Raw genomic sequence first — 27,104 nt, forward strand, 5'->3', positions numbered from 1 at the left:
GACCAAAGATACCAAAAAAGTTTTGCCATGGTAATTTGTTTTATTTGAACCTGTACTATCAGGTGACTTCTACATTTGCCACCAATGCTGTGGTGAGTATGACCAGCTGTGTAGCTAAGGTCCGAGTCCAAGACCATTAGTGGTATATGACTCGCCGAGAACCATAAGCACACTAAAACAAGGGCAATGACAAAAAAGTGGATACTAAGTGCTTGTATAGATAGACACAAGTGCATGTGCTCGGGAAAAGACTTCAGCTCCTAAGACTAGCAGATTTTCAAGGATGAGAAAATAGTTGCCTCACTTTCACATGGTACTTTGAGTTCGTTAGCATGGCACTGTGCCAATAATTTGTGCTTAGCACAGAAGTATCAGAAACATGCTCTTCTTTTTAATTATAGAAGGGAGACGCTTCGCGTATTTATGAGTGTTTAAAGGTGCTCATGTATGACAAATACAGTGGAACTTCGATTATACAACTTTCAGGGGACCAGGCAAAATCGTCGTATAATCCGGGCGTCGTATAATCGCAAAACCAAGAATATAGGCACTGATGGTCGTTGTTGCCCCACAACAGTTGTCACATAATGCGTAAGAAAGTCCGCGGCACAAATCTTTGCAGCTCTGATGAAGGTAGATTAAATTACTTGAAAAAATGACAACCATGCATTTTATCGGAGGTCTGAACAAACCTTTATTCTCACCTTTTAAAGAAATCTGATTTTTTTTTCTGCGAGTTTGCCCAGCCACGATGCATGAGCTTTCTTTCGAGAGCTGCAACATCTGGCAGCAAGTCGCCGATCTCGTCGCGTGCGCAAGCAAACCGTCAAATGTTGTTGACGTAGCACAACACGTCCGTGTACGTCAGAATGGATGCACTAGCCTCTGCAGTGTCATCCATCTCTTCCTCGTCGAAAGTTCCCGCAGTGTCAGGACACGCAGTTTCGATAATGTCATCCAGCGACACTGCACTGCACACTGCAACGTCGTCGTCGGCACCAACATAGTCCGCGAAGGACCCAGGCAGCTCCAGGTTGCCGAACTCTGGTTCGTCGTCAACAGGCACTGCAGCTTCACTGGTAGAACAAGCCCCACTTCTGAAAGCCGCAGTACCTGAAGCAGTTGACAATGGTTTCTGGCGTGATTGCGTCCCATGCACTAGCAATGTAGTGCATTGCATCAAGCACAGAAAGCTTCTTATCCAACTGCTTGCGTTCCATGCCCACCAGCCGACGCTGCACCAGAAACTTCCAATATTTCTGCTTCATGCACTTGATGACGCCGACGTCAAGTGGCTGCAGCTGGCTAGTGCAGTTAGGGGGCAGAAATGTAACTTTCACATTTCTTAAATGCAACGTATCTAATGGATGGCATGGCGCATTGTCAAGCAGAAGAAGAATCTGTTTTTAGCCCCCATTTTTGAGTCCAGCTGCTGCAGATACGTTGAAAACATAGCAGCCGTCAACCAGGCTTTCCGGTTGAAGATGTACTGGCACGGCATCCTTTTCAAATTCTTGAAGCATCGCGGCTTCGCAAACTTGCCGATCACGAGGGCAGGAAGCTTTTCTGAGCAGTCTTCATTAGTGCAAAGCAATACAGTAAGACTCTCTTTGCTTCGCTTACCCCCGTGACAGCTCTCTGCTTTGAATGTTGATGTCTGCTCTGGCTGCATCTTATAAAATAATCCAGTTTCATCCACGTTGAACATGTCGGATGGCTTGTATTGCCGTATCCATTCTGGCAGCAATGCAGTCCACTTTTCGACAGTGTCGGAGCTGACTGACGAGCTCTCTCCACAGCAGCGGCTGTACACAACTCCACTGCGTTTTTTAAAGCGATCCAACCAGCCATCGGAGGCTTTAAAGTCATCAATGCTGCAGCGCAATGCAACTGTCTCCGCCTTCTCCTTCAAAATTGCGCCATCCACGGCAATCCCTCAACTGCGGGCCTGACGCAACCACTCAACGAGAGCCGTCTCCATGGCAGCATATTTGCCATCTTTCGCGGCCTTCCTGTTCAGGCCGAACTTTGCCGCATTTAGTAGGATGCTCTCCTTCTTTGCAAGAATCGTTTTCAGTGACGACTCAGGAATGTTCAGGTCGCGGGCAATGCTGACCTTTGTTGCTCTGCTCCGCTTCTCTGCCTCCTCGATTATGCGAAGCTTTTTTCTAAGCGTCAGCGGTTTTCAGTTCCGCGACATTGCGAGACCCAGCACTCGCAACCAAGAATTGGAAAGCTTCCTCGCACACCAATGTCCGAATACTGAAAATTTTGCATATAGATGCAGCAGCTGCGGCGCACAACCCACCGATGAGGCAAACACGTGAAGGAATGGCTGAAAAGCAACAAGGCAGTGGGCCCATTCCATTTTTGCAAGCGCGTACGTCTGCGCAAGCTTCGACCAATCGCGAGGGGCTAAAACTCCCCAGCCCTCTGGTAGCTAGACAGCAGCTAGTTCCGGTTCCCGCGACTGTCCCAAACGTAGACAGGCTCAACAATCCCCGTTCAACACGTCCGGTACAACGATGCGAAATCTAGTGAAAGTTATCGCATACTAGAAAGCGAGCTCGAAATTATCTGCCATGTTACCTGCTCACAGCTGTCACTACAAAACCACCCAAAAGAAGGCAGAAAACAAAACAAATAAAAGCCCCAACGGAAGTGCGCAGCGCAATGTGACTAAGCAAAACGAATGCGCTTCGGCTGGCTCTGGACAACGTTGGCTCTGGCTAGCTATGGCCGACAGCGTGTCGAAAAATTGAAGAAGCCCTGTGGTGGCAGCGCGGATAGTGTGTTAGAACATGCGGAGGAACGAACTCGGTTCCTCGGTTTCCCGACTTTTTTTCATCCGGCCGCAGTGTGCTTGCGTGGCAGCCTGCGTGCGTCACCGTAGGTTTTTTTTTTTTTTTTTTTTTGCTTGGACAGTCCTGCTAAGCGTGGTACGGGGCGAAGCCGGCGTAAAATTGCGTCGTAAAGTTGAGGTTTTCAATAAATAAGTTCTATGAGGGTTTTGCCGGGACCAAGCCAATTCGTCATAAAACGCGGGTCGTCGCAGGACCGGGGGATGTATAATCGAAGTTTCACTGTAGATGCACAAGTCGCACACTGCTGTGGGCGAACGAGGCCGTCATCGGGATCATTATAGGATGTCGGCAGCAACATGAGCACTATTGTTTATGCAGTACCTATCTTTACGCGTCACGAAACATGTTCTTCGATACGCGATATTAATCCTAGCTAAAGGGGCGCTCATTGGAATTACACCCTTATGAAATACAAAGGAAGGTTGGAAAGTCTAGTTTCAACCAACCTAAGGCAAAAGATGCTGCAGTCTTCACATCTTCACTCTGTGATGAGAATGCCTCGAGAAGCACAGAATTGAGATCTGCAACGCTGCTTAAGTCTCTGGAAAAACGAAAGTGGTAAAGCTCCTTTGTTAAACGTGTAAACACATGGTACAAAAAAAGAAAAACAAGGGACCAATAGGCATGCTCAACTGAAATATTACTCCTCAATTCAGGAGAACACTCACATATGCCGCCCAATTTCTCCAATGGCAAGCAGGGCGAAAAGCTGAATCGAGTCCACACTGCGATTAGCCTGCATAAATGGATGTCAAAGATGGTAAGAAACTTTTTTTGCAGCATCAGCATATCTCAAGATGTTTACAACTAATCATCATAATAAGGCAGCTTCGGTTGCCAGTCTTACAATGGCTGAACAACTGGAAAGTAATAATAATAATAATAATAATAATAATAATAATAATAATAATAATAATAATAATAATAATAATAATATGTGAAGTTTTAAGCATCAAAACAACGATATATTATGAGCAATCGGGTGGTAGAAGGCTGAAGAAATTTCAATCATCTAGTGTTTTTTTTAACATGCACTGCCATCACACAGAACACAGGCCTCTACCATTTAACTTCCATCGAAACAGCAATAGGTTGGATAAAGGCGATGATGGCTGATCACTCGGTATCCATTCTCTTACTGCAAACTTAGTGTTGGAGGTCATGTCATCTTAATGTTTAGGGAACATGTTTATTCAGTGGAACAATTCTAGGTTTGTGATTGTGACTTTGGTGGCCTCGAGAACAAGGTGCACACGTTTTGACGTGCCAGCGTGGCTTTTGCCGGCGATAGACACTCCCGAATCAGACTTTGGTGCGTCGATAATATCAGGATGGCGCAGTAAATCTAATTTGGCACACTTTTGTGCAGGAGCGGGATCACTGTATCTGCATGCCAAATTTCACCACTTTATCTGCATAAATAACAAAAACAGTTTTCATTGCCACGTCCCTCCTTGAGGTCATCGGGATTTAAAATGCCATGGCCAGCACTGAGGACGATTGTATTCATGAATGCGCGGATGACCGTAGCCATGAAGACAAGCCGAGCCAGCAGCGATACTGATGAAGACATATAGCGAGGAAGTCCACAGCTAAAATGCCAGAAATCTCATGAATAGGTATATATGGTACAATCAAATAGGTTTTCCATGCATGGATCAAAACTTGAACAAAAATTTCTCACTTCCATGGAAGAGCCGCACCCCATCAAAGATCATGGAAAAAAAAGTGCGGCCCTTACACGAGTGTATACAGCTACAGATATATTCTCACCTGTATGTCATGCAGGAACTTCTGCACCACGGGTATAGCTTCCTGTCGGCACTGTAGAGTCAGTGCAGCCACAGCTTTGGCCATAGAATGGTAGGCCTGCCGGTGAATGGTGGCCACGGCGCCAGCACCTCCCGAATGGTACACAGGACTGCTCACCTCCTGCAAGCAGTGCACACAAACACCATGACGTAAATGAATATTTTGCAACCAAGCAGAGTACGTCCCATATCTGTTAGGAAACTATAATTCTGTCTAGAAACACTAGGCTAAGTCCTCTCACACAACATGCAATATCACAGACTTTTGAATTATCTTGCCTTCTCTTTATGATGCTGTTTCTTGAATGGCACACTTTACTGTGATCTTCCATGAATAACAGTGCCCTTAGCCATCACTTGAACCAGAAGTGCCCGCACAAGCCTCATATTTACGGAGCACGATGCAGCTGACACAACCCACAGAGAGGTGAACAAAACCAGCCAGTTTACTGCTAACATTGAAACACTGAGCGGTTGTCAAGTGTGCAATAGCAGTGAGCCTACTCACGTGTAGCAGCTCCTTGAAACCTAGACCAGGTAGGCCCAGGGAGACCAGTGCCTGGAGGAACTCCAGCATGGCATTTAATGCACCACCTGAAATATTAGCCAGAACACACTAATCGTCCTGCATGCAGTGTATGAAATGAATCAAGGCAACATCATGTGAGCAATCGTTGATAACATAATAAGAAATCCCAAGCACTTGTAACGAACAATATCATGAACAAGGGGGTATTTGCTCTTTGAGACTAATGTTGAATTCCAATGGCGGAGTCGGTGCAGCCGACCGACTTCGCAAGCGAGCACTCGACTCTGGCGTAGAGCAAATCCTCCAAATCCGTCATCGGAACACAACCTGCCCTGCTGGAGCAAGGCGGAAGCGGCCGCGTTTCCCAGGATACCTTGCGCGTGGTCTCTTCCGCTGTCTGTTTCCCACGTGGTTTACCAGCATCGCCGCATCGTTCGTTTGCTTGTTCAGCGCTTTTCACTTGTGTGGAATGGATATCACGCCAAGCGTGCAACAGCTATTGTCCACGATGTCTGCTGTCGCTATCGAGTAGCAGAAGCATTACCGCACGCTTTGCCGAGGTAAAGGTCCCGCTCTGAATCCCCTCCGGCTCTCTCATTGGAACTCTTGACTCTCACTCTCACTCTGTCACTGGAACACACTTGCTCTGAAAGGAGCAGAAAAACTTGCTCCGACTCCGCCATTGGAATTCAACATAACTCTTCAATTGATTTTGATGACACTTGCTAACTCTGAATGTATTTATGCACTGGTTTCAAATGTGAAACTACTTTACTGTCATTACAATGAAGCATGATAAGCCGGCAAAAAGAGTCAGTTTTATCCGAAGTCCGGAATATCCAAGGAGGGGGGGGGGGGGGGGCATGGGGTAGCATTGCCGTGCAACATTATTTCGATTACTCTCAGCAGTGCGAGACAGGCTAGCTCTACTCATACACGATGAATGTATTTGACAACATTGTTAAAAATGACTTAAATCACCAGCAGTGGTTAACAAAACTGCAGAGCAAACTTCAATCTAATGAGTGAGTGGCGTTGCAGTAAGTGCAGAGACGTTCACCTCTGCACAGAAGCAAACTTTATCCTGACAATAAAGCATTTCTAGTAGGCTTTTTTTCAGTCACCTCTGTTGATTGGCTCGGGATAAATTATTTCTTACAGGAAGGCATATCTGCTTATATGGGGCCGCTGGGCGCTGTTGCTTTCACGGAGCCTTCACGGCTGACTGGACGATACAAAGTTGGTCCGAGAGTTTTCAACTGAATGGCACCAAGGCACCTCGCATCAATATTCTAATTTGACATAGAAACATACCTGCTTGGAGCATCGAAACATCTTGCTTTCAGAACTTAGGTTGCTATGCTTACCAACAGTGTCGAACGTCTGACGCAAAACACCAAAAAAAAAATTTATCATTTACAGTTACCGTATTTACACGATTTTTAAGTCGATTTAACCCTTTAATGCCTGAATTATGAAAGCGCCGAAGAAAAAAATTCGTTTTCCATTTTTCAGCTTTAAATAGCAATCTTTACTTCATTCGGAAATTATATTATCTGAAATGCAACTTTATTGCATACTTTTAGGTTTGTCGCGAATTCGCGACAACAGGCACTTAAGTCAATATGTGGTCCAAAGTCAATATGTGGTCCAAACGAGAGATGCTTTCAATTCAACGCAACTATGTGATCGCCGCATCAATAAACCGAGTCTGATCAGGGCTACGGAGCTTGGCATCTCTGGCAAACATTTATTTCACAGAAACTGAATCGTTCAATCAAAAATATTCAGCAAAACATATCCTTTACCCAGGATTTAGTAACAGCATCTCGTTTCACGGCTGGTGAAAATCCACAAAGCAGTTAGCATTCTTATTCAAGCACAAGTGAACGTCGCATTTTGTGCATTTGAAAACGATTTGCCCCTTGCATCCTGGCCGCTTGCACCACTGACGTGTGGTTTCAACAGTTGGCTAGTGACCTGTACTGTCCGTGCGGACACTAGCGACTGGCACGGGTTTCATGGGCCCTCTTTTTTTCTTGCACTCAAGCTGCGATTCCACAGATGAGGACGGCCTGCCCCTTTTTTTCGTTGCAGTGTCCTTGTTCTCTTTCAGCAAACAGGTAGCGATGTAGAACTTGAACTTGAGGAGGTCCATCTGCTGCTTGGTAGGAACGCCTACTACATCACAGTCACGTCTGTAAAGCAGCCAGGCGACAACGACGACCATATCCACAAAATGAAAAAAAAAAATCTTAAGGTAAAACTTTTCGGACCTTACATGGATTCTGTAATATGCAATCAGTGCATCCAGCTGGTCCACGCCTCCCATGAACTTGTTGTAGATGCTGACCGCACTTGGGCATTCAACCTGTACGGTCATCTTTTTTGAGCGTTCCCACCTGCCAACAGATGTAACTGGCTCAGCACCTGCGAACGTGCTCAACGTTGTGACCGCTCGGTTATCGTACCACTTGAGTGCAATTAGTTTTGTGGCATCAACCACCGTCTCGAATTCTTCGAAGGATCCTCGGCCCTTTTTCTTGAGGCTTGCATCAGAAGGCAGAGGACAACCTTGCAGTCGATTAGCACGGACTGTGCCAAGACAGTGGACATCTTTTTTTGATAATGAGCTAAAGAGCTTCAGGGACGTAAACCAATTATCGCAGAAAAGAAGATGGTTCAGTCCTGGCTGAATGTTTTGCGAAAGCTTGAGGACTATATTGCCACTGGCACCAATGTCGGGCTCCCCAGGGACAGCATCAATCCTTCCTGTGTATATTTCGAAAGAGTGCACCATGCCCTGTGGGTCGCACAGCAGAAAAACTTTGTAACCCCATTTGTGGGGTTTGCTGGGAATGTATTGCTTGAGGCTTGAGCATCCCTTGAACGGTACCATTTGCTCGTCAACGCACAGGACTTGTGTTTTTGGGATACCTTGAAATTTCGGCAGGAGGAAGTCAATAACTGGCCGAACCTTGAAGAGACGGTCCTTGTGTGGATCATTTGGTGGCGGCATGTCATCATTGTTGTTGAAATGCAAATTTGCTTTGATTGCCTCCCAGCGATCACGTGACATCGTGTCGGCCACCGTGGGGACCCTGGACTCGGCCGCCCAGTATAGCCGACTTCTTGGGAGTCGACAGATCGACATGAATGTGACGGTGCCGAGAAATTGATCTAGCTCATCACGAGACAGAGCAAGTCCTTTGTTAGGATTTTTCTGCGTCGCAAACACATTGCTCTGCTGAACGATGTGATCCATGAAGTTGTCATCAAAAAAGTCCTTGAAATATTCGATAGGAGCTCGTACAGTGTCAGCCTCAGGAAGAGCGCTTTCCCAGGGTGGTACTTCGCGCTGTTCTTGACAACCGGTTTTTTTCCATCCCACCGCACGCTTTCGAGAGGCACTTGGTTCATCTACCGCATCTTCGTCTTCATCCTCGCTGCTAGATGAAGGCACTCGAGCTTGTGTATGATAATAGGGAACAACATCGTCGTCTTCGCTGTCACTGAGACAGCTGTCATCACTTTTGTCTTCAGGTGGCAAGCGCGTACGAAGCCCCCTTTTCCCATAAAACGAGCGGGAGTCCATCTCCTGTCAAGAAATGAAAAACTAAATTATCATATCGTCAGTCACCACTTGCGCAAACGCCGGATGTCGCGAATTCGCGACATACCATGAAAGCAAGGATTGTGCAACAAAAAATGTACTTCAAAACGATGTAACATGTCATATTCAATCTCTCGGATGCGTGCACACCGGAAAAAATTTATAGTAGATTGAACTTACCGTCTCTCCGGCAGAAAACAACGAAGAAATGAGAGCTGTTGCACGTGCTTCGCGCTCACCGCCAACTCGGACACAACACTGGGTCCTAGCTTGGAATACCTTACGCGAGATGGCGCTAGATGTCTCGTACTGAAAGCTACGTTCGCCGCGAAGACGTGACAGCCGGTGCTGAAGGCAGTACGCGTGTGGTAAATTGCTTGGTCGGCCTTTTTCGGTATGTCACGAATTCACGACAACCGGCAGTAAAGGGTTAAATGTGAAGCCAAGCCCTGATGACTTTGAATTGAGCCCTTGGTATTCCTGCACCAAAGGGTAGACACAAGCTTGCTGCATTATCCTTTCACGAGTGACCAACAGTGATCGATCGCGTAAATAACATATACCGCAAGCTTCGCTTCCAGCTCAGGAAAGCGGCCAAACTTGGGTTCACGAAAACCACAACGCAGGGAATCGTAGGAAAATATTTCCTTGCGCTGAAGCCGCCACTGCCACGCCACATGTTCCCCAACTCCAAACTTGCGTCCTGCTGTGTAATTCTTCGTTTCCTTGGCATGGAGGATAGCAGCCTGTTTGAACACTGCTGTGAACGAGCGCCGACAGCTCTTCGGGACCAGGAGACTCATGACAGGTGCGACAATTCAGCAAAACACAGGACAAGTGAGAGAAACACGCGGCGGCGTGGCTGCTTAAAAAATGCTATCACAAAGATAAGCTGTTCCCTGGCTCTTCCGCAGACTACCAATAGCCCCCATTCAGCGAGCCACGATCGTATCGCGTTGTGCGTGTACACTTCCGAACGCGACGGTGGGAGCGTCATCGCTGCAAGTACAGTGGCCAACTTCTTTCAAAGTCTGCATCACCTTTATCGACTTCGGAATGTATACAATATGGTTATTAACACGCTACGCTTTTACAGTAACCATGAAAACGCAGGTGCAAAGTTGTAACTGCGATGTAGCGCCCTCGATTTCTCGTTTTTTTTGCCATTACTAGCAGAATAATGGTTCGGTTTCGATTCTACGTCGACCCCCCAATATTGAATAGTCAAGTTTCAAAAAAAAGGGGGGGTTAACCTGCAACTGTGTAAATACGATAGCTCAAAAAGAAATTTGTGATAAGAGATTGGCGAGCACTCGTAAGCGATAATGCAATCACTTTGTGCTGCACTTCACTAAAATGCAACACTTCGTTCTTGGTGTGATAAACGTGCACTGGCTTGGCTTGGCTTGAAGCCACCAATGTTGCCAACCACAACTTAAGGTTACCGCAGCCTCCGCGTGCAGAGAGCTGCAAGGTCAAGGCTGCTCTCATCCCACATCAACATGTCTATAGCACACTTTGTGCACTCAATTATGAAGAAATGCCGCTAAATTCATCTGCTGTAGGATATTGTCCTACGGATTGAAGTGAGCTTTGCTCACAACACTTTGCTACAGATTAAAATGAGCTTTGCTCCATTAATTTAATACTCAAACCTACTTTAAGGGCCCCTAAACCCCCTCCGATAATTTTCCCAAAGATTTCAAGTAAACAAGCGCATCGCGTGCAGAATGCAGTCGCTATCAAAGACACCACACACCGCAGAGCTACAGGTAGCAGGCACGCCACAATTTCCAAAAAACAATAGCTTCTCTTTTCCAGTCACTGCCATTTCCGCCCCTGACATGAGTGACATCACTAATGAAACTTGATGACGTCACCAATTTCGATGCTTGCGATTGCTCGAACGACAACCGACGACTTCAGGTCACTATGCAAACAGCTGTTCGCGCACCTTGCTGTTCTTGGTCGTGTTGCTGCTTGCGAATCGACATCTGCGGCCCGTAACGCAACCGCCAAATCGCTAGCGTAGGGGCACGGGCCGGCATGACAGCAACAGTGGTTAGTCAACGATCAGTGCACCCCGATGACACACGAAACACAGTTGACGGCGAGCTGGGGCGTCGGAGTGGCGGATCGCGGCAACCGGAAGTAGACACTGTCTCGAACAGCATGTCAGCGGTGACTGATTCCAAGCGAGATGAGGAGAGGCACTCAGCTGACTCAGGGAAAAGGGGCCAAGCGGTTTTGGAAGAGGGTAGCATAAGAAAGAGGGAAAGAAGCGATCGTCGCATTTCAACCATCAAACGCGTGTAACTCCGCTATTACGGCACCGTTTTGAAAAATTCTCACGGCAACGCGTTCGTAGGAAACTCGAGCACAACTTCCTCACCTCAACTAAATTTCGACAGCTGGGTAGTTTAGGGGCCCTTTAGGCTGAATAATAGTCTGTTGTATACAGATTCGTCATAATTATTGTCATGATTGTCATGAATGTAAGATTCGTCTTAATGAATGTAGAATGTATTCTTCTTATACAATATGTGGTTTTTAAATTTAAGGAATTTTACGAACCTTTGGGAATTCTTCCTAAGCTAGGAAAGGACAATAAACCTGCAAATCACTATGCTCCAGGCTGAAAACTATAAGCAAAAAAACAAAGGCAATGTTCTAAACCCATTTGAACAAAAGCTCTAGTATTTCCAACACTCATGTTAAGTCCATGTCAAGCTGAAATTTGACAAATGGGACAATTCCCCTTGCCCTTGTGCAGAAAACAAAATAAGAGAAGCATTCACACGTAGGTAACTACAACACCCAGCTGGTGATGCAACATGCATTGCAACATTCCATTTCTCAAAGAGAAAGTGGATCACTCAACACATGCCAACATCAATGAATGACCAAAGGTAGGCGCTCTAAGAAGTGTAAAAGTTGCTTTTTTTTTTTCTAATGCTGCTATATACACTGACACCTCCCCATAAAGCGATCCAGCTATTTTCACACGACGAAAATTGGCTGAAAACGCACCCTGCAAAAGAGGTGATCGCACCAAGACCAAAATCTCGGGCAGGATGGCACAAGGCACCAGAGACAATGACTGTTGGTGCACCCTGGAGATGGAAGTCAGTAGGCTTAGCGTCAACTGCAAGAAAAAAAAAATTTTTTTTTCAGTAAAAGCGGCAACTTCTTGCATAACAGTTTCCTACAACATTTACTACAGGGAAGGGTGATGCTGCAATCGTTCAGCCACCATGCAAATGATCGGCAGTACGTACTATTTGCTAGTCTTCAAACTTGTGGTTTCAAACACATCCCTGTCCTTGTTTATTGTAGTGGCTCGGCCTTTGTTTCGGATAAAAGAACCTCAAGGGCTGATCTGAATTAGCCTAAGGTCAAGGTGGTGAAGTGGACCTGCTGAACTCCGTCTTGTGATAAAGCAGCTGCAAGCAGCACAGAGCCACACGAAGCCGAAGGAAATGACACTTAGGCCAATCAATGCAGTACTGCCCATCGTTCCCACAGTGGCGGAGTGCTGTGCGTTGCCGCTCACATCAGCACAAGCACCTGATTTCCCTCTAGTGTGCTACGTATTACGAAACTCTAAGGAATTACCAGTTAAAAGTGGCAAGTGTCACAATAACACACTCCCACAGCATTTCTGATGCTGTGGGAGTGTGCTATTGTGACACTTGCTACTAAAAAAAAGAATGGCAAAGCTTGCAGGTTTGCAAGCAAACACAAGTGCAAATTATATGTGCGCCTGTTCACGTCACATGACGAATAGTAAAACACAGGAAGATTGATCAAGGAGTTGACATTTGCTTAGACAGCTCATCGTCATCCGAGTCGTGAGCATGACAGAAACACGAAGGCTGAGAATTCATTGAGGTGCTGCTCGTCAGTAATGTAAAGTAGAAACAATATATGCACTGAAACCAGAAAAGCTTGGATATGCAAGCGAGCAAATATGCGAGTTCCTTTTCCATCAAGCACATTTTAGAAAATCCTCTTCATTCACTGAGCAACCAGCGTGAGCCAAAGAAATTTCCCTGCGCTGAAGGTAATGACAAACTGCATAAGAATACACATCACTGCGCTCAAACCTCCATGCAATGGGTTCTTGGTGTTGTGAAGCTCGAAAGCGAGTGAAGATACTTGTATCAACCAAAATTTCATACCACTAAAAACTTTCAAAATTAGTTTTCAAGCCACAATGTATGTACAGCCGTCCATTTTTTTAAACCTAAACATGCGAGCGTCAAATGCCAAGTCTGTAAGCGCCTGTTCTGGGCACCTTGGTGTCCGTTTCCTCGAACAACCCAGCAGAAGACAGCTGCACAGGACTGTGTGTTTCACGCATGCACACATCCTCGTTAATTTCGTCACGGTGCTCTGTTAAATGCCACTTATTGACTGGGCTGACGACACTCGCGCATTCAGGTTAAAAATTGGGCAGCTGTACATAAAATTTTCATCGACAAAACTCTTGCGTGTCTTTCTAGGACGCAGGCACACGAACTAACTTGGCACAGCTGGCTGCTGCAAACACGCACGTAAAGCTTAGCCTGCAGGTATCTAAAACCAAAAATTCAGGAATTCCAACACCGTTTGTGCCTTATAATGACTTCAACGCCTTTCTACTAGTACTGATGCATTAGCTGCTTAACTTTGTAACTGCATGGTCACTATGGCTTTCTTGGTAGCAATCATAATTTCGTGAGCAGTGAGAACATTAGTTCAGTTTTCAATAAGTGTGTGCTGGCCAAACAGGTGCCTTTAGAACTACATCGTTTCTATCTATGACAGGGTCTACCGCTATTTTCTCTGCAGCGGTTGCGGGAACTAGCATCACCATAACTCTGTGCGTGTTGGATAAGCGCACACTTTTGGAGTTCAGTCTTCACCAGGCAGTATTGCCTGACAGCAACTGTGTTTTCGTGCGCACTGGTTGTGGCAAGCAATAACCATGGTTTCGACTCCGTATACACTGGCCGCCCATGCACTACAAAGTTTTCTGGGGGCCACTGCTTTCAATGCCGCTCGACAGTCAGCACACTAATTCGTATCATCCATTCTAATTCGGAAGTGTTTCAAAAGTCTGACTTTTGACCCATCGCACATAAGGGAATCCAGCTGCAGAATTTTATAATTTCGTACGAGACTGAAAGTCGTATCAGCTAGGTTTGTATCAGAAATATTATGCTGTATTATTAACACGGATAGAATGAATAGTCATAACATAGTAAATGAAAAATACACTGGGCGTGGATAGTGTTAAATATAGATGGGCATTACAAATTTTCTCATATATCAAAGTTATTTTTGTCTCAAATGCAATATTATAATGATCTTTCACTGTAGCTCCATAAAGTCAAGCAGGCATTAATGAAACACTGAGACATATTTGCACAACACATTTCACTTTAAGCTGCATAGGCATGAAACTGAATGTTGAAATAGAAATATTGGCTAGTTGTAAAGACACATATTACCGCATTTACTCGCATAATAGAAGCACTTCTTTTTTTCAGAAAATCCAGCTCGGAGTTAGGGGTGCGCCAATTACGCAGGGTAAAATTTCCGAAAATTTCTCAGACTGCTTTCGCGCTTCAAATCTGCACATTTGTGAAGTAAAAGGAGAATTTATCGTTTACCAATCAATTCCGCATAAAACAAACATACCTGCATACCATTTATTACACATGTGAGAACCATCAACTGCGCACACGTAAAATTTCTTTACACAAAAGTAGTCGTCGGTGTTCCTCCTTTTTGCCTATTTGACTTTATCATTTAACAATTAATTCAGCATAAAATAAACATACCTATGTACCTCTTAATGAACAAGCCAAAACCCTATGTTAGGGTTGCAGTATTCATAAATAAAATAAAAAATAAAAAAAATAAAGCAAGAGCCGTCAACTGCACACACACACAAAATTTATTTACACGAAAGTCACAGGTGTTCCTCTTTTTCCCTATTTGGAGTCCGAGTCGGAGAGCACACATTCATCCTCGCCTAACGGGGATTCGTTTTCGGTCTCCGAATCATCCGCACCCCACAACATGTCATCCCCACTCGCATCTAGTGTGTTCGAGATACCAGTCTTCTTGAAGCTTTTTCTGACGACTTCGTCGGAGATCGCCTGCCACGCTTCCACGATACAAGCGCACAGAATTTACACAGGCGACCTCTTAATCTTACCACCTGGAGTCAGCTGATGTTGTCCTCCAGCCATCCAGGTGGTGTACATACAGCCTTCACACATTGTTCTTGAAAGGCTTATTCAAGGACAAGTCTAAAGGCTGCAGTATTGATGCGAGGCCGCCCGGAATAACTGCCAGATCTGTGCGCAAGTCCTTTAGCTCATCTCGTACGTGGTACATGGACGTGGTCTACTGGGATCCCAAGAACACTGTCCAGGTCAAGCATGGGTGGGAACAACAGGCCATACGGCCGCCGACCCCAGACTGTTTTCACCCAATCCGCCATGTGTTCCGTGGTCATCCAGCCTTTTTCCTGGACTCTAACGTGAATGTTTTGAGAGAAATATGCCTTTGGAAGCGTCTTACATTTAAAACTAACGCAAGACGCTCCATCCGCTACCACTGCCAGAATTACGGGGCATCGTTGTTTATCAGCTCCAGATGTTCTGGCGATGATGCTCCGTGCACTTTTCTCCTACACTGTCGTGCTCCGCGGCATGTCAAAGCAAGGGGGGTCTGATCAGCGTTGCGGATCTGGGACAAAATGAAGTTTTTCTGCTGTCGGAGCTTTATAACGAAACAGCGGAAGTCCACCACTTTGTCCTCATATGCTGCGAGCAAGCACTGGCACAGGGTGGTCCGCCTTCGCAGTCCGAGGCCAAGGCACCGCGTGAAAACAGTTGTCCATCCGGAGCTGGCTTTGAACTCTTTCGCTTCAATGAGCTGCGCTCGTGTTATACTGCGTGCCTCAGCCTGCACAATATCCGATGACACAGCACAGCCGTCTTGTCACAGCTCCCGTATATGCCGGACCAGTTATTCTTCGACATTCAGATACCTGCCGGCCTTGGCACCGTGGAAAGTCCCTCGTGTCTTCTTCGTCTCCTTAAGTTTTTCTTCTTGATCCCTCAAGTACCGAATATTGATTTCTCCAAAACCGAAATGCCTGCTTGCAGCCCGGTTGCCATGCTCCAGCGCGTACTGCACTGCCTTCAGTTTAAATCCAGCCGTGTAGCTTGCGTACTTCCCCATGATGGAACCAATGTTGAATACACGACCATAACATAATGCACACTGCTTGCAAAATGGTGTTTCTTTTCTCTCTGATGGTGGTGACAGCAATAGAGCTACCGGCGTTGTACATGTGACCTCCAAGAAGCGTGCCGATTTGGGGGGGTATCACTAATTAATGGGACAGTCATTTTTTCTTTTTCGCTCATGGACTTTTTTTTTTTAAGTTTTATTCTGACAAACACGTTGGTTAGGTCGTTCCACTTCATTTTTTTTTATTTGCTCGTTGAATTGCCTTCTCTCTCTCTCTTTTTTTTCCCTCCCCAGGTTATGAAGACCGCATTCCAACTGTACTGCTGGAGGGCAGAATCGTTCCTGATCACGGCCAAGTTCTGGGTGTGCCCTATTACGTGCGGAATTTAAAAAAAATAGGATTTTCCGCGACCAAGCTAGGGGTGCGTCTATTATGCAAGTACGCCGATTATGCGAGTAAATTCAGTATATACAGTTAAACCTTGTTAGTACGTACTCACTTCAAATGCACTAATGGTTAAAACGTACTTGTCACGAATCCCCTACCAAGTCTCATAGAGACTAATGCATTTGCAAACTGCTTAAGCCGTATTTCTCGGCTTATGCCTATTGGTTAGTGCGTACTACCTGCATACCGCGATAACATTTTCCGACAAAACATTTTACTGGCCGAATGAACTTGCAGACACCACTATGTGCTGTGAACGGTTTTCCGTCATGTTGTTGATAAGTGTGGAGATCAGCCAATCAGTTATTCCGGCTTTTGCGTGGCGATGACATTGCGAGTAAACATCGAGAAAAAAAACGAAGACGATGTGGCGACCACCGACAAATGTGCCGATGCGACTTATCGCAGACAAAAGGCCTTATCACAGTAAGCATCCCCGATTATCGGCTCGGGCATGGTGTGGCATAGCGTCGCTTCAGGCCTACTGCACGCTTTAGTAGGAAACTACATGAACGCGTTAGGCCGCAGACCGCTGCCACTTCATTGTGTGGGATGATATTCAAGCACTAACCACTTCATACGCAAGCAGCTTAGCGTCGCAGAGTTTAGCGTTCCGGGTCGCTGGAACTGAGAATCCTTGCTGTAATATGCCAATACGTGCTGTACACCAAGCTTAGCGCTATTGTAACCATGCTGCACGCTTTTATTCAGTGACAACCCAAACGCGCCTCCTTCCGCTACCAGGACTGCTAGAGCATCACAGAGAACGCATTGCTTACGAAAAGCTCATCGTTGCTGCAGTAACCAAGCAGGCTACTCGCCGCACGTGTGAATGGCCTGAAGCTAAGTGGGCATACTGTACAGCAAGCGAATGTGTAGTCCCGGTATGCGCAGGGTAAGCGAAGTGCTGCACGCAACTAGCCATGCAGTAAACAATTCGGCCCTCTGCAACCGTATGCATTTAAAAAAAAGTGGCTCAGCTTTTACTTAGAAGCAGACGTGAAACAACTGCATCACCGACAGCCAATTGTGTCTGTTCTATTGCTACACTACGCTGCGTATCCCAGACCCTGCAATAGTTTCGAAATGCTCCTTGGTGTCGCCACCGCATGTTGTCAGGAAGTTAAACGAAAGTCAGAATCTTTTATGCACCTTGGCAAAAAGAAATGGCTTTATGGCGGGTGCTGTAGCCAATACTTCTTGTGGACCTGAATTTGTTCCTTTGTTGGCGGCGATGGCGCTTGTCTGGAGATGCAAATTCATAGCTGGTGGTTTATGCATAGTATGTTTAGTACATAATTTTGCCACCGTGCAGGTACGTATTAACGAATATTCACTGTATCCAAACATTTTTAACCATCATTCATTCCATAAAGTGTACTGCACCCAGAAAGAAGAAATGCCTGAGGATCAACAGCCTAACAGGCGCTTATGAACGTGTCATGCCAGCGCCTATCGTATTTACTCGCATAATCCTAGCACTTTTTTAGCGGAAAACCGATGCAAAGTTCGGGGGTGCGAGAATTACGCGGGGAAAACTTTTCACGAAAACGTACAGAGCAAAAAATAAAACGAAGTGGCCGCAAATCGGGATTCTCACACCAGCAAGATGAACTAATTAAAACTTACCTCAACAATAAAAGCACAGGTTCAACACAAGGCATGATTTATTTGAGACACAAAAAGTGCAAGCAAATAGTCGAGAATTAGAATACCATACGCAAAGCTTGTGGGCGTAGCAGGCGTAGCGGTAGCGTTCGTTGCTCAACAGGAGCCCTCAAAAGGTAAGCGTAGGACGTCAGTATTGGGCTGATGGCTATTTAACAGATTCGTCCACAGTTTCCTTCTGAAGAATTAAAGTTTACCATCAATCCCAGTTTTAGGCACATGGCAGGCCTAACGCATCTTGGTGGCTTTCAGCTGCCGTCACCAGTAGCGAATACAAAACTCGTAGACCCCGAACGGCCTACCGGCAGCCCTGTTACCGTTGTTTAGTGCATGATCTATCACTTTCAACTTGAAAGCAGTCGAGTAGCTTCAGTGTCGCCCCATAACCTGACAAGATTATTGACACAACATACAAAACACGTCGCAACGCGCACTTGCCACTTTGGTTTGGCTTAGATTGCGTTCAACCTCTGTGCAATAATAGTACGCTTGATGCTTAAAGGGCCACTCACCATGTTCGACAACTTTGAGCTGACAAGCGCAATGCGTACACGAGGCGTTCATGATCACATCTGCCAAAATTTGCAACGCTACGCGCCGCGGAAACAGGTCAAATTTTAAGATGAACGCTGCTTCCTCTCCTTTCTGCCGGCGCACGCCTAGAGAATGAGGGCATGACATGGGCGTATAAGTGGTCCTACGTACACGGCGATGCAGTGACGTTGGTTCTCTACGTAGACGTCTATGCTCTGACGTTGCCAACAGTATAACACGTGACATGGGAAAAATTATTTAACACAACATGCGTAGTTTATGTATTTGTTGCTTTGAGAGATTAATAAAACTTGAAACAAATACCGAGGCGCAATAAAAAATTGTGCGCATTTTTTTTTTTTTCATTTTTTCCCGTGAAATGCTACGAGATGCGGGGCTAAACTGCCAGCGTTTCGCATGCGTTTGTGTTCCCGCGGTCAGCGCATTGAGCGGACGACCACCATCGCATGCTCCTACGCGTTCACGCACTCATTGTGCTCATCTACTCTACCGCGTCTAAGCCAGCGTTTCCAAACCATCCCGCAAAAACAGGCAGTAGGCCTCAAAACAACGCTGGTCAACAAAGCAACGCTGCTCGTGTGCTCGTGGGTTGGACTTGTTTAGGCACGTCATGGGCACGTCACCTCATGGTCGGGTGCTGAAGAGGGTGGGAAAGAGATTTGGCTTGCGAAGGCTACGCGGAGGAGCAGCAAGGGTTTCGAGCTCGCCTCCTCTCATCCTCGTTTCGCGCCGCTTCAAAAAACTTGGTTCCTCAGCTCGTGATGAACAGATACGAAAAATTTTTGTGGCAAAACGTTCCTCATCGGACACCCAACAACTTCCACTGTCTAACTAAAATTCAGTATGGTGCCTGGTGAGTGGCCAAGAGACCGCGCCAGATGGCAGGCGCTATCATCATCAGTGGCTGGAATGAGCAGACGACATTATTGCGGCGGTTTTCGAGGATGCGATATTTACTCGAGGAAAAAAAGAAATCGTACTTTTGTTGGGCAATATGGGGGGTGCGAGAATTATGTGAGTGCGAAGATGACGCAAGTAAATACGGTATTAATCATCGAAGTTTTAAGAACTGCATTCCTCACAGAGGCCACAAAATTCTAATTTTCAACACTTATGTGCAAGCGCCTGCTTTGTATCCATATAGAGGTATAACACTAAAATGCTGCCAACAGCTCTCACAAACCTGAGAGATGTGAAGGTCTGTTTCATTGATCAGGGCTGGAAGCTCTTGCATGACAGTGGCCACCATATCCTGAGAGAGGTATGCACCTGCAAGATAATGAATGCCTCAATCAACCAATTAATCAACCTTACTTCCTTAGAAGAAGAAGAAAAAAAGGAGCAGCTAAACACGATCCCTATCCCATTACAAGCTGGCAAAACAGCAAAATGATGGTCAATCATGCAGCAAAAGTGCAAATAGATCTATTCATATGTTACATCAAGTAACATAAAATTATAAAACAAAGTGCTCTTAAAGAATACATAACCCATTTAGTCATTAAATGGTATGAACATGAAAAGCAGCGATCAACATGAAAATGGAGGATTAATTCACAAAAATGCACATTTCACACAGTCCTCTCACTGAAAGAAAGGTGGTTTTATTTACTGAGGGTTGAACAGAGGTGTAGATTACAAGTTTGAAACCAATCATATTAGAGACCGTTGTTCCAGTTAAGCAGGACTTTCGTTAAACAGATTTCTGTTCACTGAGAGACTACAGTTCCATCGATCCTTCTTGTGGTTTAACATTAATACTAAAAAAAGAAGGGAACAAGAACATTCAATTTTTTGAAAGCAACTTATTAGCTTTAATGCAATCTTTGTTATCACTTCTTCCTCACGAAATCATTTGCATATTTTGCCAAATACAAGAAATTAAAACTAATTGACTAAAGAATTTGATCCAACATCTCACTCTCCAAATTTATGCAAACATAACAACATTAACAGTGAGCGCTGAAAACAAAAAAGCAAGCTCACTGTAGTTCCGCACAAGCGTATCCAGCAGCATCAGCGATGCCAATTTCAGGGCGCGCTGGTTCTTGCGGAGGAAAGATGCCAAGGAGAGAACACATTCACACAATACGGGGCTGAGGTCTATGCGCAGGGGTGACCTGCGTGAAAAACATCAAGGCACCAATGAATGGAGAACATTAAAAAGCTAGGAGAGCTTTTGCCTTCAGCACAAGGCCTTGTTTTAGACTTGAAATTTCCCACTCATTTTGTAGGGCTTCCTACAAAAAAAAAACTGACTTGTAATTCCTCCCGTTAATGTGCCAAAGAAAATGCAATGACCACCCTGATGTCAGCCATTAACTGAACATGAAGGGACCAAAAAATTATGTTCCGTTTAATACGAGTTTCACTTACTGAGAGATAACCCAGGGTGCCAAGTACAAGAATGAAACAAATCTTGTCAGAGCCACTTGTTCCGTTTACTGAGAGGCTACTGTACTTTTAAATGAAATTACAGGAACATTCCAGATGCATGCAACAGAAATTTAGATCTTGTTCAAAGCCACAGAGCCATTTCTCACCCGGCAACTTTTGTAAGTGCTTTGACTGTCGTCAGCCGTGTGATCTCGTTACGAAGCCGATCCAGAAAGATGGGCAAGCACACCGCCAACTCAGCCAGGAGGCAATCACCTAGATGGCAAAGAATGTGGCCCCTGAAATAAACAATGTGTGTGAGTGCACAGGGTACCAATCACCACTAATTAGGAACTATAGTACACTATGTGCTGAAATTGAAGTGAGTGCCCAAGTTGTAATCGAAGGCTGCTTAAAACAAACATACAAAGGTTTTGATATTCAAACCTGCTTTGACAGACAGCAGAGCAATGTTCAATACTGGTGCATCTTTCTTAACAGCGAAAATGCCAATTTTACTTGAACGCTTCTTTGTACTGCACCTACCTAGGTAAGCTACAACCATTCAGTGCACAATGTACGTCATGAACGTATCTCAAGCAAGTTACTAGCAAGAAATGTTTGTCCTAGTTATGTGCAATACTTGGCATATGGTCAAAAGACAGTTTTCAGTATAATTTTCATTTTATTGAAGACCAGTCAACAGGCTCGAGTTTTCTTTTTTCTTACATCACCAAACCTCAACAATTCGTAGAGTAGACCCCAGCGATCACGTTTTCTGAATATGCTGCAAGAGGAGTCGAGCCTCCATTTCCAAAAACTATTGCCGCGCTCCTTTCCTACGCCTGAGCAATCCTCCTTCACAGTTCGTCAAGTCACAGATCGGCGACTTGACGTAGCACCGAGCTCGCCAATCGGCCTAAACCTGTCATGACGATGAGCAACGCAATCCCATTTTTGTGAGGGAGAAGGGTGGCAAGGCCACGCAAAAATTTGACACCGGCTGAAGCCGATGTTCAAACCCCTGTAACTTCTTAATTTAGCATGTATTTGCAAAATACTTGCAGCAGCATGTTCAAAACGCAAAAGTGCACATAGTTCTCTTTATAACAATTTTTTGATCTCGGGGTTGTTAACTGGCCCCCTAAGCTTCAAATACATATTACAAATCAGCATAGAACTTCAATCTCAATATCCTATCATAAAGTATGCTAGAAGGTTTCCCTATACAAATGTAAGACTAGTTACAGTTTTAGTCCCACCCGAGTTATAATACTTAAAAAAAAAGAAAGTTGTTCAATCTTCTGATAAACTTGTTCCTGAAAACCACGAGAAGTGGGAGAAGCATGAAAGCCTTTCATTCTAACACACTCGCTTTATCCACAGATTAATTCCTGTATACTTGCAACAATAGCATCGATTGTCTTTACGATTCTTTTCAGCTGAAGAAGAAACAGATTTATTCTGTAGCCCGGTTAGGTCGCCAATGTCAGCTCCACAAGTGCAATAACCAAGTAAACAAAAAAAGATGTGCTCCACTTACATGCACGTGATGGCCCTTTCCTTCACCTCTTGGTCAATGTCAGCTGCCTTTAGCTTTGTCAGGGTACACTCAAAGATGTCCTTGACATAAGGCTCAAACCTAAAAGAGCTTTCCTGATCTTGAGATAAAGAACAGAAAACACAGAAAGGTGAAATGAAAATACATCAATGCATAACACTTTTCATGTTTCCATCCCATCCATAACCCACTGCACACGCCTTTCACAAATAAAAAAGTAAGGCTATCATGCCTATATGCTCGTTTCTTCTTCAAAAGTATAAAGAATGCAAGCAAGTAGAAGAAAGCAGCTTACCTAATGGCCTGATGACCTTCACCAGCTGCTGAAGAACTAGCAAAGCTTCTGATGTTATCTTGTAAAAACTGTCCCCGACAGCCACTATGATTGGCTGAAAATACAGACAATTGCAAATTTCAATGAGACATCAAATCAGCACTCGTCGGCTAGGTGCAGCTTCCAAAGCTGTCTCCAAATCACACCAAAGAGAAAAAGCAAACTGCCCGCAAATACCTTCCAATCTCATTTACTGTATGTAATATAGACTGCCAAAACAGACATTTCTTTCCCAAAGTTGTATTAAGGGGGGAAGAGGGTTTTAAATTTTTTTTTTATATTTCTTGACCAAATTCAATGAAAATTGTAACCCAGACAGAGTTTTTCAAGCTGATTTCAAAAATATAATTGCTTTTGAAATTGGTTGGCCAGTTGCAGAGATAATTAAAATTAATCCTATATTGTTTATCAGAACAATGGAAAGGCAATTATTGGCCAGAATATTAATATTGACATATGGCTAGATACTATGAAGTGTAATTAACACAAATGTAGGATTACTTTTTTAATATTACAAGTATTACCAATTTTATAGCAATTTGAAGTTTAATCTCCAGATATCTCTATCAAGCGATTAAATTAGTACCAAGAATAAAAATTTAGAAAGACTAGATTGAAAAATCTGTTCCTACATTTGTGTAGGAGACATATGTAGCTACATGCCACCACAAGAATTGTGGCTCTATGTGACCTCAAGACCAAGATATCGCTTTGGCAAGTTTCAAAAACATCGAAAATGACATTCTGAGAAAACGTCAAAAAACAAAATAGGCTCATATTTAATACAGAAAATCACAAACTATTTACAATGTTCACAAATGGCCTAGCATCAGTACCCTCCAGGAACATAGTCTGTCTGTTTAGAGTCATTTCGGTGTTGTTTTCGTAGCACACGCTGCAAGTTTTCTGCAGAAGCATGCTTGCGTGCGCATGCTTCAGCACGGTGGCGATCTTTTTCACTCATGCGCTTGGTCAACTGTTGGCCAGGGTTTAGCTGAAGTTCTTGAAGTATGGCTGTAGAAGCTTTTTCATACCCAGAATTGAACTTCATTACAGCCTCTGCCACAGCAGCTTGCACAGCAAACAATGATGCATGTTTCTCCTTCGGCGCCAGTGCCCAAATAATTGAGTGGAGACACTCGTTGTTATTTTGGGTCTTCCCTCTTAGGCATCGCCGAAGAAGCGATTCATCAGACAAACGTCTGTAAACTGGAAGAAGCGCCTCACATACATGGGGTGGCAGATTGTGGCGGTGTTTTGGAGCAGGCTCACCTTTGGCCTTTGCTGCGTTTTGGCGGCACCATGAATCTGGGCCCTCTGGACAGAGAGTGTGGTTAGAAGTGACATCGTTTGAGGTGATGTGGTAGTATGTGGCCATGACTGCTTTATGCATGGCCTTGACATCACCTTTGTGCGATTTCAAGGCCCAGCCATAGTAGCTGCTGAGCTTGGTGATAAGCTCACCAGTCAGCTTTCCTTTCCCACCGAGACTCTCTGTACCAGAGGACTTCTGCTTGGAAACTAGATTTCGCAGTGCTGTGCCCATTCTCTTGTGAATGTGGTTAACACAATCTTCCTTGTCCACGGGTATGTATCCATAGACTTTCGCATCTTGAAGAGCAAGGTAAGCGCGGCTGTCACCATCCGACAACAAGGTCGTGTACCGCAGCTTATGCTTCTGCAGCGATCTTTGGAAGAGGATCAGTGCCGCTTCCACCTCCATCTCCCCAGCTTTTTTGTCCGTGTTTTTCTGGCATGCGTGTGCCTCCTTCCAAGCCTGGTAGGCAGGGTCAACTTCTTTTGGTGCCCGTGCGCACCCAGCACAGAAATTGCTGAGCACTACATAATCGAGCACAAATCCTGTGTAGAGCTCAATTACGGTGCCGACGCCGATATGAGACGAGTGGCCGCGCGTCATCCATGTGCCATCGAACGATATAGCGATGTTGTCCGGGCTGTTTATATTTAGGTCACGGTACAAATCGCGCACTAATTGTGCACATGTCCCCATCAACTTTTCTGCCCCATCGGTTGCCGCGGGGACGAGTTTCGTTTTCAAGTGTCCCTGCCATGTTTTATTGTGCATTCCTCTCTCCGAAATGTTCATCGCCGCAAAAATGTCGTTCATTGCGGTTTGCCCGTTTCCGGTGCTCTGCATTGCACGCTCCGCAAGGATGTTTATGACAAAAGGCCTGAGCTTTGCTTTGCCGCTCACGCGCGGCGAGCTCCATCCCTGCACATTATCGCCGCAGATCGCACATTCGGCAACAAACTTCACAGCAAGGCCAAAATCCCGCTCACCTTTTCGCACCGTGAGGTTACCACCACAAATTGTACACTTGCAACTGGTAGACGCCAGCAGCGCGTTCATCGAGTCGTAACTAGCGATGAAAAAACTTGTAGCGAGATCGTTGCTAGCTTGTGTGGCAGCGTCATCACGATCCAAAAAGTCAGATTTTCGGGCAGTAGCAGGAGTTGAAGCAAGTACATTAAGTTTTTCTTGAGCTTCACTCTCTATACGCCGCAAATCTTCTGGCTGCAACATTGCAGTGTCGTGCCGAAACGACGACGAAGACCCGCGGCGGTTGTCAAGAGCGCTTTGGGGGACTAGGCCTAACACGCCCGCATCGGCGCCGCTCGACTCGGGAAGCACGCCGTTCTCCGCATGGTCAGGAACTGGTGGTGGCACAGCAGCGCATTTCTGGAAGTTGTACGGAGTCTTCCTCTTCCTTTTTGTTCCGAATTTGTACTTCGTAGCGAACTTCGGCGACGGCGTCGACATCGTTGCTCACGTGCGAAAACCAGTTGACGCGTACGGTGTGCGCACAGTCGCCGCGGAGTGATGCAGACGATGCCTGTCAGGCCAATGGCGTGACCCGCTGCGGGTCACGTGCCGTAACTGGCCAATTACTGCGCGTGTTGGGACTTCTTTTTGAATCGGGATATCTTCACAGCCAACGCGCGCTCGGAGCCGAAAATGGCGCGAAAATCAAGACGAGAGGCTGCGCTTTCAAACGATATATGATTCGCGGCTGTCGGACAAATATGACGGCCGTCGCGTGTCACGGAAAAGGCGCTTTATTTACCAAATTCTTGGCTCATATTTAGCTGGCACTGGTGCTAAAATTGATATTACGGCTAAGATATCGTTTCAAACTGCATAAAACTTGGCGAAATGGTAGAATATTGGATGGAAATAGCAAAACTGCCATTTCCAAAAAATCAACTTTTTGACGATTTTTCGGCTTTTAAAACCCGTGTCCCCCCTTAATCAATGCACCGAACTAATCTCACATTAGAAGTAAAAAATAAATATATGCAGAGTATAGTTCACATTGTAGTAATAATGACATTCTGTACGATTTCATTAGAAAATGGGGGTGCCTACAGTATGGCATTCCTGACAGCATTATGGTCAACATACAATTTTCTCTATTCCCTGCGAATAAAAAATCATATGATAAAAAAAAATCACTGCATTTCAAGCTGCTTGAAGATAATTATGGGGCGAAGCTTTCGGAGGTGATTATTGTGATTAAAGTTGAGATAGTACTGAGACCGATAATGGTTGTGATACTTATATATTTTTTTTTATGCAAAGAGATAGTGCTGAGACCGATTGTGATATAGCGGTGATTCTTCTTTATAGCTGATATGAGGTTCCGAGTTCCAGGTTACGTTTTGACTTCATAATCACAGCTTCATTAGCTATCGTCTCTGGTGTAGAACTTTCTTGTCGGTATTGCCGCCTTGCATCCGCTTCAAGTTGTCTCAACTGCGCGTCAGCTTGGCGTTTTTCCCGCTTAGCCTTTGCTTCCTTAGCCCTAGTCTGTGGTGTAGAACTTTGTTGTCGCCGTCGCCGCTTTGCATTCGCTTCCTTCTCTTTTGTCTCCACGGTAGCTTCCCGTCAACGGCGACGCTGATACTCAGCACGTCGCGCTTTCCTGCGTTCGTCTTCGTCCATATGAGAAAAGAGAATGTGTGGTATGGAACGTGGTTATATATATATAGCGTTGACAGCAGCGCCATCACATCTACAATTGACCACAGCGCCCTCTGTTGCTTATAAGTTGAAGGTTACATGCAAAACG

General features: G+C 45.2%; 1 protein-coding gene across 1 annotated transcript in view; it reads right to left on the bottom strand.

The window, feature by feature from the left end:
- The window catches only part of Cand1 (Cullin-associated and neddylation-dissociated 1), a 70,895-nt gene that overhangs the window by 14,380 nt on the left and 29,411 nt on the right, over nt 1-27,104 (bottom strand). Inside the window, exons 12-21 of the mRNA XM_037430356.2 lie at nt 22,975-23,068; nt 22,662-22,779; nt 21,286-21,417; nt 20,729-20,862; nt 19,926-20,011; nt 11,848-11,962; nt 5,184-5,269; nt 4,638-4,796; nt 3,533-3,600; nt 3,311-3,405 (exon numbers count right to left, since the gene is read on the bottom strand). Coding sequence (XP_037286253.1) covers nt 3,311-3,405; nt 3,533-3,600; nt 4,638-4,796; nt 5,184-5,269; nt 11,848-11,962; nt 19,926-20,011; nt 20,729-20,862; nt 21,286-21,417; nt 22,662-22,779; nt 22,975-23,068 — 1,087 coding nt within the window. The remainder of the gene's footprint in view (nt 1-3,310; nt 3,406-3,532; nt 3,601-4,637; nt 4,797-5,183; nt 5,270-11,847; nt 11,963-19,925; nt 20,012-20,728; nt 20,863-21,285; nt 21,418-22,661; nt 22,780-22,974; nt 23,069-27,104) is intronic.

Source organism: Rhipicephalus microplus, chromosome 2, assembly GCF_043290135.1.
Source record: "Rhipicephalus microplus isolate Deutch F79 chromosome 2, USDA_Rmic, whole genome shotgun sequence".
NCBI lineage: Eukaryota > Metazoa > Arthropoda > Arachnida > Ixodida > Ixodidae > Rhipicephalus > Rhipicephalus microplus.